At 41.9% G+C, this 18349-nt stretch overlaps 1 protein-coding gene across 1 annotated transcript in view; it reads right to left on the bottom strand.

Annotated features, from left to right (window-relative positions):
* Positions 1-18349, bottom strand: part of LOC125906158 (matrix metalloproteinase-17-like) — a 122399-nt gene that overhangs the window by 45632 nt on the left and 58418 nt on the right. Inside the window, exon 4 of the mRNA XM_049604607.1 lies at positions 9216-9502. Within this exon, the coding sequence (XP_049460564.1) occupies positions 9216-9502 (287 nt within the window). The remainder of the gene's footprint in view (positions 1-9215; positions 9503-18349) is intronic.

Below are 18349 nucleotides of genomic sequence, written 5' to 3' on the forward strand. Positions count from 1 at the left end.
GGTTTCAAACGTGTTACATCAGCGCTCCTCCAGTGATGTTTTGAATGAGCTGACTTTGTCATCGGGAGGTGGAGTGGATGGTGGATGGTGCGTCACCAAGGCAATACACCTGCCAAGACCACTGTTCAAAACCAATAAACAATAACACCAGTTGTTTTTTATCGAGTCATCGATGTATATTCAAGCGCCTTTCGACACCAGATGTGATTGTTTTTTTTTAATCAACCTGTCGCAGTGTTTCCACTAGTGATAGCACCATTAAAAGTGGTTGGAATTTACTGATATATTGTAATGTTTTCAGGTGGGATTGTGCCGCCAAAACCATGTATTTCAAGCCAAAACAATGATATTTCCAAACCATAACCAAGTGGTTTTTGTGCCTTAACCTAACCACACATTACCACAGCATTGTTGAAACACAAAGTTTCAACGCATCTACTAAACAATGACGCACAAATGTAACATATCCATAGTTTGCAAACACATATAATGCCAACATTCATTCTGTTGACTGGGCTCAGACACCAGGCATGCATTTCAACACTTCAGATTCAGACAGGAGGAACATACTGCTAAATAAAATTCCTCCTTTAGATTTGTGATATCAGTCAAGTGACTTTTCACAAGTTATTAGCTCCTTTTTGCAACAGAGTTGAACTTTTGATACTGCTTATTGTCTATGACAAGTGAATAACTGGCTGCATGCTCAAAGGTAAGGTGAAGCAGTAAAAAAGATCAATGCTCTTGAGATATTGTAAGAAAAATGTGGACGAAATGCACCTAAACATCACAGCAGCACTGACAACTTTTCAGTTTACACCTGAGTCAGGATACTGTTGGTGTTAAATATGTACAACTAGCTAGCCAACAAAACATCCTTGCTTGGATGCTTGTTTCCCAGAATTCACCCTGGGAATGGCCCACAAATGTCAACTTTCTCCGAATGCAGCAATGTCAGATAAAGTACTGGTGCATGAAATGTAACTGTGCTCTGTTTCTTACAGTGTATTGCACCAGATAATGTACACATAACACTGAAAATCACACCGTGTATTAGGCCTTCTGTCTTTGAGTCTGTGTGGCAAAATCACTCATTGTAAGTGCGGCTGCTTCATAAGATGCTGCTTGCTTACAGATTTCTCTCTGTTTTGCTTCCAGCTTCGGGAGAGGTATTCATGTCAGGTTTTGTCGTGAATTCATCTTTCATCCAGGAGTTACTCTATTTGGGATGTCTGAGGGTGAGGTGAGAAAGAGGTAGAAAGAGGAATAAGCTGCCAAGTTGTGCAATTCTGTTTCTACTGGAAGGGGGGAAAAGGCTTCATTTGCAAACAGAGGAGTAATGGTAAACCCCACATATCACAAACTTTTGGCACCCTTTATGGCTTGGCTGCTGGGAGTCTGCAGCAGATGGTGGTATATACAGAATGGCCGTAACAATTATTCTTCCCCTGCTTAGATGCTATTTGCAAATCTGTGGAAACAAAGGCAAAATACACACATCAATTATCCATAAACAACAGGAAAAAAAAATTAGAAAAAAGTCAAACAATCATACAAAACACCTACGCTGTGAATGGCAGGCTAAGAGGCCACATTCCCTCGTACCAACCACAAAACCCAAATTAATTTCAGCTTGATTATATGATGTCAAACAGCACGCCCACTTCACACAGCGATCGGCCAGGTGTGTGCAGAGGTGACAAAGCTGCTGAGATCTGAACTTCTTTACACACTTATTTCTGTCACTCTGTGTGTACAACACGATGAAGACAGAGAGACAAAAAGCTGCGTCACCTTCCCCAGTTGTACACGCACTAAACCCTGCAGTGCCTCCTCTTCACTGCAGCTGGACTCCTCTGAATGACAGGTGATAAAACATTTGTTTGGGTCTTCACTGTCAGATAAAACCAATAACCTAAAAGTCTAACAACCCCTTTGCTCGTTTGTTTGGCTTATCAGCCTGCGTGTGTCACTTCAGAATCACATAAACCGTATGCCAATATCCATTTCAGTTTGGTGCTAAATTAACTGACTCAGGATTACACCCTGAGGACACTCATCGAGCACACGTTGCTTTATCATCCGGACCATAACACACGGCCTGATATCATTTAGCAACACAATGCTGCATATCATTTCTTTTCTAGTATCCTGGGACTGATGGACCAACTTACAGTGCTGTAGCTTGTGTTCACAGCAGTAGGTTACAATCTATATAATGATGTGTTACCATCCGTTCCTGCTTCCTTGCTCTCACCAAAAAAAAAGAAAAAAAAAAAAAAGAATGGCAACACAGAATCAGCTGTGCAAGCAGCGTATTACGACCCACACTTACATTTATTGTGAGGCAGCACCATGAAGTGGCTGTAATTATCACAGGAACAGAGGAGCACGTGAGGTGACGCAGTATTGAAAGCAACAGAGTCTGTGTAGTGTTGTAAACTCCCTGTAGGGTGAGTGGGAGGGGTGGTGAATGGTTCAAACACGCACAGGACTTTCCCCAAGGAGACCAGTGCTTGGCCTAATGTTGACATCGACTTCTTTGAGTAACAATATAGTGTAGTATGCTAGTATGTGTAGCATACTATGCTAGTGACATGTGAAATGATGCGTGATCCATGCAGCATCACTGTCATGAACGTCTGATGTCTTGTCGCTGGACAAGGATGGGGATTAAGTGATGTAACTTTCGCCATAGTAGAATGGACGTTATTCTTCTTGGCCTTCATAAATTCATCGTTCTGCAGATTATAACATTTTAAGTGGTTTAACAAGTTAGTTGTGTTGCTTGGTGATGCAGACACAAGTGTCAGTCACTCTTTACATATGATGTGTTCTCTTCTAACTCTGAAATACTTCCCAGCGAATGATGATAATTGATAATGGATGATTTTCTTTTGGTCCTTCTCTTGTAGTGGATAGCTCCTCAAAAGGGGAGGCTAGCTGTTAGTTTAGGAAGCACTTGATATGTTATGCCATGGAGTTTTCTGCGAATGGAGCACACATTTCAAAACATCAGTATTGCAGATGATCATGTTCATGTCCTTGCAGGAAGCCAAAATCATGATCGTGATTAATATTTGATTAATTGTGTAGCTCTATGTGGAGCCAATAGCCAATCAAGTTATTTAATAACAATATAGTGTGCTAGTTTGTGTAGCATGCTAGGCTAGTGATGCACGTCATGTGACGTTACATTACATTGGTAACATCCATCCATCCATCCATCTTCTAACCACTTATCCTCTTGAGGGTCGCGGGGGGGCTGGAGCCTATCACCGCTGACATTGGGCGAGAGACGGGGTACACCCTGGACAGGTCACCAGACTATCACAGGGCTGACACATAGAGACAGACAACCATTCACTCACATTCACACCTATGGACAATTTAAAGTCATCAATTAACCTGCATGTCTTTGGACTGTGGGAGGCAGCCGAAGTACCTGGAGAAAACCCACGCTGACACGGGGAGAACATGCAAACTCCACACAGAAGGGCTCCCGCACCCGGGATTGAACCAGGTGACAGTGCGAGGTGACAGTGCTAACCACCACACCACTGTGCCGCCCACATTGGTAACAAACGTACTTATTTTAAGCCAAACCATGATGTCTTTTTCTAAACCCAAACCTTTTGTTGCCTAAACCTAAAGAAATAAACATGAAAACAAAGTGTTCTACCAATGTTCTAAGTTTATTTTGAAAAAGACTACATGCATTAAACGAGCAGGAACTGAAAATCTAGCTTGTTTTTAAAGAGCCAATGCCTTTGAAAAGTGCAGTGACTTTTAACAAAACAAAATGTCTAAACAAGCCACTAAGGGGTGAACGGGTGAACTTGTTCCGGACATGTGTTCTGTACTAACAATAAACCACTGTCCAGTGCGTGTTATCTATTTTTAATCATTACTCCATTCAGCAAATTCAGTCTTCCACACCGATACTTCATGCTTTCACGACACAATTACATTACACAGTCAAAAACTGTTTGCTTCCCGTTCCACACACCTGATTTCCACTACCTGGAGCTTACCTATATGCACTTCACACATGAATGCTCCACCCTGTGCTCAGTTTAACAGCTGCATGTGTATATTTATATCTACCTTGTGTTTAGATAAGAATAAAATAAACAAAACAAAACTGTATTATGGCTCAGAGAACAAGTGTGGATTGACAAGCCATCCCTGAACATCCGAAAGTGATGCAGGAGGGTATCTAGTGCGTCACATTTTGGACACTGACCTAGCGTTGGTATTGATGAGTAGGGAGTGAGGATGTGTTGGTAATTTAGGGAAGTGCGAGTGTTGGTTTTGAACTTCACATAATCTATAATCCTCACATTAGTGTCACTGCATAATTTCAAAGCTTTTGTTGCAGTGTAATTAAATGTGTTACTAGGTCAGAAAGATTTAGACTTGAAGCAGTGGTGTAGTTACAGCTGATGACGTTGGTGTAGTACTCCGTAGATGGGTAGGTAAATGAGAAGAAAGTGATTCTACCCACCTTTTGGCTGATAGGTGGGGATACTATAGACGACCAGAAAAAGAAGTTTATATACTCTGTATATGTCTGCATACACCCTCTACAACACCACTGCTTCTTAGACCTAGAAAGTACCAAAGCTGAGCAAGTCTCCCTCATTCAGTGACACTTCAGTGGACCTTGAGTCTGGATTGTTTTGTCATATTAATGTGAACGTTCATGCTTGACTTGCTTTATCGACTTGGTTTGGAAACTTGTGAAAGATGTTTTAGCCAAAATATTCCTCACGTCATCTCTACCTCCCTTCTTATCACCTTCCTCGCTCTCCTCTGCTGTCCATCCATCGCTCAAAAAGGAAGGATGAATGGAAGTACTGAGCAGAGGAGAGAGGAAGGGCATTTTAAGTTCAGTCATCCAGATGAAAGGAAGACTAAAGAAAGCAAGTCACAGAAAAGGAGAGTTAATGATTTATGCTGTCATTCGTGTGACCGCACCGAGACAGCCTCTGCCTGACGATGCATTCAGACTAGATCACTCCATCCGCTCATTTCATCCGGATGAGTGGACTTATAATGCTCCCCTGCCCTTTCCTGCTCGCCACCTCTCTGTCTCCCTCCCTTCAAAAAAAAAAAAAAAAAAAAAAAAAAAGCAAAGGACAGCGGGGAGAAATGAGGGTGATGCGAAGTGACAAGACCGCCAAGGTTTAGAGAAAGTGACAATTTGGTCACATTATTTAAAAAATGGTCCCTCTGTGCCACCAATAATTTCACTTGCACTAGAGTTTTCACACACACACACACACACACACACACACACACACACACACATAGCAAAGAGTCTAGAATTCACAATTATTCAGAAGATAACAAGGACACAGACAGTGCAAAGAGGAGGCGAGTGAATAATGATGTCTGCAGAGACAACAGATATTGTGTGAGTGAACTATGAATCTGTGAATGTGTGGGGGTCACATTCTAAAGCCAAAACACCATGGCGATGCACTGTGTTGTGTCTTCCGGAGCTGTCAAAGAATAACGGATATTTCTAATATAAGCTCGTCTGTGTTTGATTGGCAGAGCTGATTGAATTCCATTTAGAGCCGCTGTCATCCTGCCCTCATTTCAAACTTGCAGATCTCCCTCAGCGGGTAATCAAGCTCTTTCAAAACTGTTTGATGAAAGTAATTTGGCCAGATCATTCAGGATAACATTGCATAAAGCAATCTATTAGCCCACACGGCTCAGAGCAAAAACACACGGGATAAATGCGTTTCACTGGAATTTGTCAAACACAGCCTGTGGGTCGATGACTGTAATAACAGACTTAATCATGACGGAATACAGTGGATAATAATTAAACTGGCTCAGGTTAGAAAGCCATCTTGATACTGACTTGCAGTGTCAGATCACCAAAATTAAAGCATCCAAAATCCAGCCCTCCAGCAATTCGTGACTTGAAGGGAATGTCAGCCATGGGTGTAAAGAACGGGAGCAGATTGCCCCTTCCCTACTTTGGCCCAATCCCAATACCCCCCCTTGTCCACTACCCCTTAGCCCTTGGCCCTACCCCTTGGCTCTCAAAATGAAGCAATGAGGGGTGGGGGTTGAAATCTTTCCCTAGGAATTGGGACACCACTACCCCTCGCAGGAACGCGCAAATGTTGGTGTAGGATCAAGGGGGGTACTGGGACAGGCCCTTTCTACCCCTGTACTTCCAGCACCCTTGCTCGAACCACACACATCTTCGAAACTCTGCCTTCATTGTGATCTCAACTACACACCTGAACACTTTCATGACTGCATCTTGTATGTCTGACACGTTAATGCGTTGACAAAAATCTGTTTGCAGACAGAAAGACATAAACACCTGGCAGAGTATTTAAACTGGCATCTGTGGTACTTCCCACCATGGTAAGTGTCACCAGGACCCCATTTTGTTATGATGACACACACACACACACACACACACACACACACACACACACACACACACACACACAAACACTTCCAAGGTGAGAACCATACCAGCCGTTGCGATGTTGTTATGGCTGGTAAGAGCTAAAATATGATATCCAGCCATGCATATAATTTAGATTTTTTCAGACACTTCTGCCTTGACCTCAATACAACAGGATAACAGAATTTCATCTGTGTGGTGAGTCTTCAAATCTCTCATGTCAGACCCACAGTCCAAAAACACAAAGATATTTACTTTAATAATAAAATAACTCAGAGAAAGCAGCAAATCCTCCCATTTAAGAAACTGGAACCAGGCAAGTTTGGGCATTTCTGATTCAGGAGCTTAAGCGATTTATCAGCTATTTTGTTGAGGATTAATTTTCCGTCCATCCACTAATTCATTAAGCATTTTAGCATGACTTGGCAGAAACTTTTCAAAAACAATGTCTGACTCACTCAGTGCAGTGCTGAGACCTCGCTACCAACAACATTCATTAGTTTGTAGACATTTTGGGATGTCAGCATGTACACAACGTTCCAATTAGTTGAATCACAAAGTTGGAGCGAGCAATTAAGGGCTGTACTACAACATCACCTACAGTGGTGATTCCTAACCAGGGGTACCCCAGGGGGACTTCTGCAGTTGCCAGGGGGTATATGGAAAGCTCAATTAATTTATTCTAGTGCCTCAACTACATTTATTTGGGTTAAGGCAGAAAATAAACAGCCAAACAGGATCATATCATAATTGGTGTGATGTTGAACTTTACAATAAGCAATGAGCTGCCTATCAACATGTCAGCTGCAACGCCATCACCAGAATAAAAGCCTTTGTACACTGAGTCAGTTTTTTTCAGATGTTTTTTTTTTTTAATCCGTTTGAAAAAAATCCTTACCCACACAAACCTTGCACGCTGATTCTGATGTGTTTTATTATTGTATTCATTGCAAAAAAATTGCAACAACAAAGTGAAAAGACACATTTCCTCTTTTGCCTCTCTCCACTGGAGTTGCTTATCTGGCTGTCACCTCTCTCTCACCCTGTCATTCATTTGGCACCACAGCTGCATGAAGGGGTGGAGCTGTCCTCCCAATCTGTCCTCCACATTCTGTGTGCAGTCCACATCCTCCTCCTCTTCATCATCATCCACCTGAATATTACTATCTAACCTGTTGAAAGTAGTTATCTGAGTTATAAAATATTCCTGTGTGCCCAGGTCCTCTGTCTTGTTGCCACCACATTTTCTTCACTGATTCTTGGTCAAACGTCTCTAAAGACTCTGACGGATGCGAAAAATGACGAAAATTGAACCTGTTTCGAAAATTCTTTAGCCTGGAAATCCAGACTCAAATGTAGAAAGCTTTTGAGTCTGGCCCTCACCGATACACCCTTCCTACCCAAGGGGCGGCACTAACTGAGGCATATTAAATGCCGCTGCATGCAATTGGATAGCACGATAGCCAATCAGAGCAAAAAACAAGGTGACGTATTCATTGCACGAAGCCCCATTTGTTTGCCGAACAGTGGGGCTAACTTATATAGTATAGTTTTGCCGTATCCCATCGGCAAAACGGCAAAAACGTCCTTCCTGGAAGCGATGGCTTCTAGGGCAGTCTTCTGTTCCTCTCTCAAGGAAAAAGATAAGTGTAGTTGGCTTAGTGTTTCTTCCACAGCTAAATTGAATGGACGTGGTCCTCCGGCAGCTGCCATCTTGGCTGTTTACTTTTTGACTCCTACGGCTCAGCGCTGTCTTCATCATGTCACGTCTGCCCAGAGCCCGCCTCTGTCAGATAGACTGATCTGATTGGTCCGATAGGCGATTCAACAGGCTCTGCTCGTCAGGGCCAGATCCCCGTGCAGTGCAAATTCGAATTTGCTGTGGGCAGGGCATCTGGATTTCCAGGTTAAAAATTCTTATGATGGACAAAAGTTTGGGAATGTGATTGACACAACGTGAGGTTGTATTTATTTGTAGACATGCAATTCAACAATTTTGGATGAAAAATATGGACTCAGTGTGCAAAGGCCTTATATGTTGGCATTGTATGTTTCTACAAAACAGGGATATGTAACATTTGTATGTTATTATGTAGCAGATATGTTCAAACAATGCTGTGGTTGATTTGTGGTTATGCTCAGGCACAAAAACCACTTGGTTATGGTCAGGAAAAGATCATGTTTTGGCTTAAAAGAGCCACATCCGGTGGCGACGGCTCACTAAAATACAACTGGTGTTGTTGTTTGTTGGTTTTGGACAGTGGACTACAACTTGGCAGCCATCTTGCCCAGCTGTTAAACTATCAACCGCCATCCCCTCCACCTCCTAATGACAAAGTCAGCTCATTTACATGTAATCAGATGTTATCATATGTTCAAGAACTACTCTGATACATATGAAAGGTACAGATGTATCGCTGGTTTGCAGAAATGTACAATGTCAACATTTCTTCTGGTGACTGGGCTGGACAAGCGAGCAAAGAAGCTGAAATATGTGTAAGAGTAGTGGATAAATATTTGAAGCAGTTAGCTTGGAGTCATGGAGAAATCGTTGAAACAGCTGTAATGGATGATAAATAATAAAACTGTTGAAATAGTCCCTGTCCCAGACAAACTCGTAGGCATTAAGTAATGACATAGCAAATTCTCTTTGAGAGGATATAAACATAGCTGGAAAATAGTCTTATGTGCTGCTGGCACTAAGAGGATGTTACACATTTGTACAAAGACATAGACAGTGTGGTTTAATAAAGCAGATTGCAAGTTTCATCACCTGGTGATCTGAAGGTCCAGGCCTCGTCATCATCAAAGTGTGTATCCCCAGCTGTGAACCTCTCACCAGGGAAAAACGCGTGTGCCACGGTGCCCCCTGGCCCATCAAAGGGGTATCCATCATTGTGGTCGGCCTTAGTGAAGTCGATTTGAATGTCTGCATCACTGCCGGCCACCTCGTGGAAGTTCAGAGGCGCGATGTCGCTCCAGACCTTCAGGGCGTAGTACATCAGGGCCCGAACAGTGTCCCTGCCCAGTAAGGCTGAATCCTTAGGGAAGGTCCTCACTCTGAGAGAAGAAGGGGAGAGGGAATATATTACATACAAAAAGAAGAGGGGGTAAGGAGAAGAAGAAGACGGACGTGTGGGAGGATAAGAAAGGAGAAGAGAGAAAAAGTGGCTGATGAAAGAAGTGGACAGGAGACTTGACAGAGGAACAAAGTAAAAGTGGAGACAAGAGAGGCGAGCTGGGCAAAGTGAGGGGAGAAAAAATGATGATGGACAAGAAACAAGTGGAGAAGAAAAGGAAAATTAAAGCAGAAAAGGGTAAGAGAGGTAAAGTCTGTGGGAGGAGACAAGAGAAGAGTCTGAGGGTGACACATCAGAGATGAACATGAAGACAGAGAGCAGACAAGAAAGGTAAAAAATGTGGGAAAGGGGGCACTGAACACAAAAGAAGGAAAAAAGGAGCAGGATACAGGCAGGAGACGAGCAGGATGGAGAGATAGCTCTGAATTGTATGAAAGCACAAAAGCATAAAGGTCAACTACACAATGTTTGCCACCGGGACCGACCTGCATGAAAACAAAAAAATGCAGTTTGCATATCTTATGTGACTCCATCAGTTTTCGTATTTCATGGTTAGGTGCTCCTGCTGCTCACACATACTGATAATAAGTTGAGAGTACAATGCGCATTCGAAGAGATTATGGCATCAGCTTTCAGGACCAACTCATCAGCTTTTCCGTTTCCTTCCGTATTTAACTTTCTCCCTTCCTCTCATCGCACTTAACATCTCTCGAGGTATTTCTTTTCCGTCAGCGACAGGACAAGAATAAACAGAAAACCACTCAGACACCATGCTAACTTCGTCAACCCCCCTCTTCTTCTAAATCTCCACTCCTTCTCCCGTCAACCCTCTCATTCCTTTTCTTTTCTCTCCGCCTGTCAGTCTTTGTCTCTCCCCCCTGCTTCTACACACTGCACTCACCATCTCTTTCCCCACTAAAGCACTTTGTCTAAATACAAGAAGCGATTTGGCCGTTGCAGGCTGCTCTAGGTCATTTAATCAAAGCTCTTGGCCTTGAGAGAGTGCTGCCTCGTCTTACCGCTACAACCTGCTTACAGCCTGCGAGAAATTGGTTAAAAATGTACAAAGCACTGTATTGACGGAGCCTCCTTTTTTATTCACAAAAATCTAAAGTTAACAAGACAGAGTCACAACTTTGAAACATATGCATTGTTTTGGGTGTTCAAGGTCATCCTGGTGGCATATCACGCTAGGGTGCACTCCATGTATCGGACAGCTGGATTTTTATCGACAATCTTGACCTCTTTTCAAGTGTCATGTCCTGCATCAAATGAGACGAGACTGTACCTCGATCAAAAAAGGAGCACAAACATGGATATTGATTCACATATTGATTGTCATAGATGGACCTGAGGACTTGTTTTAATACTACAAGGCAAGGTGTCCCACACGTATCGACTGAATTCCAAAAGCACAGTCAGAAGTTATTCGTCTCAGAGTCTGACAGGAAAACATACTGAGAGACTGAAATAAAATAGACAACAAATTGGTGCGCGGCAACCTCAGGAGAACAGCAATTCTAGCATGTATCGGGACCAAAACAAAACTGTCCATCTGTCAAACCACCTGTGTTTCTCATTTATGCAGCAATTTGCATGGAAGAGGCAATTAACTTGGGACAGAGGCAAATTCAGTTCAAATTGTGAATGGAATTTTTTCAGGAAGCAACAAGGACTGTAAAGTCTGTAGAGAGAGTTGAAGGTGAGTGCACTTCAGCTGAGCTGTGACTTTTCAATGTCTTGCAGCTTATAAATTAATTGTCTCTTACTTGAGGGATACCACACTGTTTCTCTGTTTGCTGTTTTAATCCAGTCTTTGGGAAAAAAAAAAAAGCATGAGATCAGAATATTTCTGTATCACACAATATGATTTTATCTCTGAAATTCTGACATAACTGTCTACTGGTCTAAATCCAATGTTCTCAAATTGAGCTTGGTATAAAATGGAACACACCTGGTGTAGAAAAACTTGTATTCTTGGTCAATATTCATTTTGTTGAATAATAAAATAGACTTGATAAGCTCAGCTGTCCTTACTTGAATATATAGGTTTCAATTACAACTCTAATTGGACCCGAGAAGCTCTTGGTACAAGAGTATTTAATGTTATCAGAGCAATCATCCAGTCTTGTACAGCAGTGGTTCCCAGCTGATGGGTCGTGGTCCAAAAGTAGGACATGGGTCCATTCTGAGTGCCTACACGAGAAAGCTGCTCTTGATTGGTCAGAATTTCCATGTGGGAAAAATCCAGGAAGTAAACAAAACGTTGAAGAAGAGTACACTTGCAAGATAAATGTGACACTTTCTAATGTCACAATGGAGGGACAACTACGCAGGTTGATGTTAGCGCTGCTCATCGTGGACTATATTGCTGTCATTGTTCATTTTAGTCAAACCATACAGTTTGAAAATGAGGCGCGGCTCCAACTAGAAAACAATGTTTTGAAGCATTGGATGTGCTGAATGTGCATATTAAGGCAGTACAGGAGGAGGTGCACATTAATAATCCTCCAGGACTGTAACATGCTCATGTTTAACCCAAACAATGTGTCATGTGACTGCAGTTGGTTCAGATCGAGGTCGGAACACGTTCTCACCACAAATGAACCGCACCAGAGTTCGTTTGTAACCAGACCGAGACCACCTCTTCAAGAAGGTCTTGGTCTGGTTGCTTTTGTGCACATCGCGTGCGATTGCTGTGTTCACACCTGCCCAAACGAAGCACACTTAGGGGGCAAATGAACTTGAGTTTGACTGAACCAAACCAAACAGGGCAGGTGTGAAAGCACCCGAAGGAGAAATCTGGACCCTGTGGCTGGACCAGTTGGGAACCACAGTATATCTCCCATCTCATACAGAAGCACCTGTAATTACGCCACCTCAAAAATATCAGAACAATGTTGTTTAACCATTGGTCCAATCTCTTTACCACTGACGCCTGAACATCTATAAAGTCTTCATAAAGCATCTTACACTTCAGACACTCTACAGCCTCCCCACATGCTTGCATGCAGACAGTGATGGAATCTGAAGCCTCCAAAATCACCTAACCTTGACCATAGATGACTTATACATTCATACGATTGTTATTATCATTCATGTTGACACTTCTTTCAAATTTAATTATTTTTTCACAACACCCAAAATTGAAAGAGTGTAGTTCATTAAGGAATAATAACCAAAAAGAAGTGATGCTATCAAGGCTATTCAGTTTTAGTGAATGATTTGTTTTTTTCACTGAGGAATGGAAAAGGTTTGAGATAATGAATCTTAGTTATAATCCTGAAGGTTTTTATTAAAGGACAGAGGGATGTCGTATGCTGTAAAGCCCTCTGAGGCAAATTGTTATTCGTGATATTGGGCTTTATAAATAAAATTGAATTGAATTGAATTAAATCACCTCCAACATCTCAGCAAGGTGACCAACACCTTACGCCTAGTTCAGACATGGAAACGGGCAACTACTTGCAACGTGCCGTTCTGCAACGTTCTAAAAACCTGCCAGTTCACACCAGTGCAACAAGATGAGACGGTGTATCATCTCTATGCAACAACTCTCTGTACTTCTATTCTGATTTCCAGCTTTTCAGGCTTATTTTGTGGCTGAATATAATTTGTAGCTTCTTTAAATATGAATGAGGATAGTGACAGAGAGATATTGGCTACAGTTGCATTTGTAGGAGTAATGACACGGCGAAAAACAAATAAAAGGAGCATCAGGTGGACTGTATTCATAACAATTACGCCACAATAATATAAATAACCAGCACCGATTAATTAGTTAGTGAGAATGTGTGTGGGGGGACATCAGCACATACAACGAGCAGCAGCAGCAGTGACCCACCATCTGATACCGGCACAATGTGAGGACAAAACAGAGGGCTCGTCGGGGACGGTGCACCTGCCGCAGCAAGTGAAGCCATCTGCGGTCATTCAGCCATGACCAGCGGACTCCACTACAAGCTGATTGGCTGTTGAAACAGGTGACCTGCTTTGCGTTCTAAAACAAGCCCCCAGCAATTTGACCAGCTGAGATGCAGGTGACACCATCTGCCGGCTTGAGTCGAGCTCAGAGTAGCTATTTCACACCACTGCAACTTTTCTCTCAAACGTTCTAAAACAGTTTTGACTCGTCGCAAATCTTTGGTCTGAACTGGGCTGTACACTGCGCCCTGCTGCTGAGTGGAAACATTACTCACACTCTGTGCAGAATAAAATGAGATCAGCAGGCCAGTTAGTGACTGACTTCTTTATGAAAGCGATGTGAGTTTGTTTAGCTGCACTGTAAACAGACAGACAACTTCTTGTTCTGGCAAAGTGGCTGTTCAAGGAGTGTTTACCCCAGGCTGAAATCCTAATCATTTTATCTTTAAACTCAAAATCACAGTGTAATAGAATGCTTGCCCACCTCTCTACTTTACAGTGCATATGCAAATCCCCCTCTACAACAATAATACCACAAAAAAACCCTCATTATATTTGATCAGCTTAGACAAGCTGCACCCGCTATGGGACTTGTCAAACTCAGACTCTGCCAATCATGGTAAACATTTAGGTCACAAATAGGTTCAAAGACTGAAGTTCTGTCACTACAAACAGTCTTGTTCAGAAAGAGCCCTCTGTCATTTCCATTCCGTCTATTATTGAAGCTGGCATCCCGAAAGCCAAGTTTCTGTCAAACAAATCATTTGTTTGACACTTGTTTCAATTCATACACAAATCCTTCATGATTAAGGACTTTTTCTTTCTGAGGACTGGTGGCTCATTCCTCTGACTGAAGCTCCTCTCGCGCAGCTTATTTCGCTCTTTTAGCAGCCTAAGGATCTCTTGTCATGGTGTAGTTACAGCAGCGGTTCATAATGATGCTTTCAAAGGTTCATTTATCTTTCTTGGGTCTTTATCTTTCCCGATTAAAGCTCTTTGTTCTGGTTTTAAGACCGTTGCCATTGTTAAAATAAGATTAAAAAGGTTTCATCCAATATGACCATCATTTTCAAGGGATAGTGATGTCTACTGGGCATTTCAAGCATTTCCCAGTATGATCTCAACTCAATTAATTTGTTAATGACCGTACCTAAAAACCACACAGTCCAAGGTGCTCTCAGCATGTTGAAATAAGAAGACAGATGGATTGTTTGTGCAGTGCTATGATCACTAGGACCAGCTCTGTGAACTTGTTCCTGCCCCTGACAGCTCATCACAGGGGTGTGAAAGTAAATGCTTACACTCCAAAAACAACTCACCTACGTAGAAGCTATAATTCAAGTGAGCAAGGTGAGGCTGATGGCTGTGTGTTTGTCAGCGTGTGTCAGACAAAAACAGAGTGTGCTGCCATTGTGAGCAGTTTCTGTGCTCGCTTCCAAACATACCTGTGCATGGGAGACTCAGCTTTGGTTAGCGTTAAATTTAAGATCATATTGCTAATCTTTTTATTAATTTCACACCCATGTTTTCATTCCAGAAGAACACATTGTCCAAATGAAGGAGAGAATGAAAAGGATAATGTAGGTTAAGAAGGAGATAATGAGGAAGGAGAAGGAAAGAAAGGCCTACTGTAGAATGAGGGAGCAAAAGAGGGAGTAAAAAGCAAAAAACACAGACCCTCTCCTATTGCAGAAATATCTCTGACAACTCCCCATGGCTTCATCTTCCACAGTTCTAGCTTTAGTTAGAATCAGAGTTTGTTCTCCGTGCGAATGACAAGTTCCTTAAGTTTCAGCGTTTCTCCAGGCTACTACACTCAGAGGGATCAGTGATCATACAGACACATTTCCATCTCCGACAGAGTTTGTGATGTCTCCTTTTCCTTACCCGCAAAAAATGTTCCTCATTACAAAAGCTTTTTTAAAGTGGCTCGTGTTACAGACTTGTAAAACAGTACAAGGGTGTGGGTGTGAGTATGTGTGTGTGTGTGTGTGTGTGTGTGTGTGAGAGAGAGAGAGGGGACAGACAGAGGTTGTGCTATAAAGATGCAGAGTCCCTTCTTTATACTGTATCCAGTATGTGATTTTAGACAGCATCCCGGCATTGTGGAATCAAAAGATGCATGACCAGTGTAACATGTAACACAACAGCATTGGCCTCTAACGTGACATAACATATGTGTTGGCAGCGTTTTATAAACAATAACAATAGCATAACTTGAGAACAACAATCATTTATTATCTCTGTTACGTAAAGATAAGGAGCACCTGCACCAATTTACGGACATTTCAGGCTGCTGCTGTTCTTCTTCTTTGAGCTAGCTGCTAACTGCTAACTGCTGTGGTAGATCACACACATAACACGTCAACAAAATGTCACACTCCTGCCGCCCATGATCCTAGCCTGTAGGCTGTCCTGTTTATTCAAGCATTTATCAGTGCTGTTGATGCCGTCTTAAAGGCGAGACAACTCTGCCCCCCCTTTCTGTGATATACCTTTTATACAGAATGGCGAGGTGGAATACTGGTGTGAAACTCCCGTCTTGAAGAGGCAGTGTAGAAGGGGCAGGGGAGGGCATTTAAATTCAGGGTTTGAAAAACTTAAACTTGGTGAAAGCTCTGTCCTCTATAGGAAGTTATATCAACTTACAGTAGCAAAAAAACCCAACATTATGACAAATAGGTTATCCTTCCATGATGGATGGTAAGGTAATATACAAATGAGTAATGCTGTATTAACAGAATATCTATTTTTGTATCAAAAGCAATATCCTTTACTGCCTTGATTTGAATGAGGTACAGTTTAATTGTCTTGGTAAAACATGTAATATCCCTGTAATCCCAGAAAGCAAAAATGTCAGGTTTCAGACCATTTTGTTTTCTGTTTTTACTTTTGCTGCAGGATTATGTCAAATCATGACAGATTTCTTAAAATGGTCGTCTGCTTCAGGCACGCTACTGCAATACTTTACATTAGGCTGCCTACACTGCTACATGTAGCTACATGCTAACGTCAGGAAAACATGTTGTCTTGGTTACCGATGTTGATTTCTCCCTGATTTCAAATCGTATTGCTGCTGGAACATGTCTGATTGTGAGGACTTTGGTTAAGAACAGTTAATTGTTTACCTTTTAATTGGAGAAATTGCCGCTATGCGCAATCATTCCCTGGCTACAAGTCAATCAATCAATCAATTTTATTTATAAAGCCCAATATCACAAATCACAATTTGCCTCACAGGGCTTTACAGCATACAACATCTGTCCTTTGGACCCTCACAGTGGATAAGGAAAAACTCCCCAAAAAACCCTTTAACGGGGGAAAAACATGGTAGAAACCTCAGGAAGAGCAACTGAAGAGGGATCCCTCTTCCAGGACGGACAGACGTGCAATAGATGTTGTACAGAACAGATCAGCATAATAAATTACAAGTACACTGCTGCATGTAGAAGCACAATAACCTCAGGCAAACGTGTAAAGTTTGTTGCAGATTTTGTAAATTTATCCCCGATAATGAATCATATTCCTGCTGAAACATGTCCTGTTGTATTTAAAACCCTTTTATTGGTGATTTTTCGCAGCATAATGTGCTGCTCTTCTCTGTTACAGTCATTTACCAACTGTAATGACAATGCAGAGATGGCAAGATGATCCAGGAGCTCTGACTTACGAGAGCAGTACCTGTAAAGATACAGGTGCTACAACGGAGCATTTCAGCCAGACGGTAAATACAGGTGTTCCTGCACAGATGTTATGAGGTAAATTAAGTGTTTTTCAAACAATAAAGTATGTTAACATGTTCAAGCAGAAACTGAAAATACAAGTATAAACCTGAAAATGAGCATAATAGGTCTCTTTAAAGGTTAGAAAAGGATCATGATTATGTAAAAATAAACTGTGGTTAAGGTATGGGTAAGGTTTGACAGCTACAACACTTGGCTATGGTTAGGAAAATATTTAAAAATAAATAAATAAATAAAAATTACAATGTGCAGATATGCCCATCTTCTCAACCTCTTATTTTATAGGCATTAACTGGGAGGTGCACAACTGTCTGATATGGGTGTTATTTGTAGGGATGCTAGGCTCAGAATTCTGATATTGTATTAATATGTCCAAGAAACAAACAAACAAAGCTGCACAATTACCGCAGCTGGAGTTGCTTTTCATACTCAAACATTTTAGAAATGTTGATCAGCACACATTTACCATGAATTCAGCAGTACACTTTACATTTTATGAACTTTTCCGACTCTGATGGTTCCCTCCAGACACAATAATTTTGCTGTTTACTGTAGTCCAAACTTTATTTCAGGTAACAGAGACCACAACAAAAGCTTCCTGACATCAGCTCTAAATGCAATCATACCCAACGTTTCATGGGACTATTTCACTTGAATGACAAAAACACAGCATGGGACATGGGGACCAGAAAGAAACAGGCCTGTAACCCATCTTCCTACCTCTGCCACAGATAAGGAAAAAACGATTTAGCAGACTTTGAAATTAGTTGGACAGACAGAAGGCTGATTAAGGTGGACTTCACTTTCTTGACCTATTTAATTCCATGGCACAATTTTCACTGTCATTTAAGAGTGAGGCTTACGTGTAGGCCAATGTGTGTGTGTCTGTGTGCTTGCTTTATGTGAACGAGCTTAAGCTGATATGGAAAGACACATACGTTTGCACGCACACAACGACACACACAATCTCCCATTACATTTCACCTGTTTGACTTTTAATTTCCACGTACTTCTTAAAGGTCTTTCTGCACGCAGAGTGATGATTCAGATGAGGAGAGGCAGAGGGGAAAGAAGAGAGGGATGGATGGAGGGAGAGAAACAGATGAAGAAAACTCTAAGACTCTTTTGCTGTCCCCCGCCTTCAGCCTCTCAGCAGGCTC

Source organism: Epinephelus fuscoguttatus, linkage group LG18 (assembly GCF_011397635.1).
Source record: "Epinephelus fuscoguttatus linkage group LG18, E.fuscoguttatus.final_Chr_v1".
In the NCBI taxonomy this organism is placed as follows: domain Eukaryota; kingdom Metazoa; phylum Chordata; class Actinopteri; order Perciformes; family Serranidae; genus Epinephelus; species Epinephelus fuscoguttatus.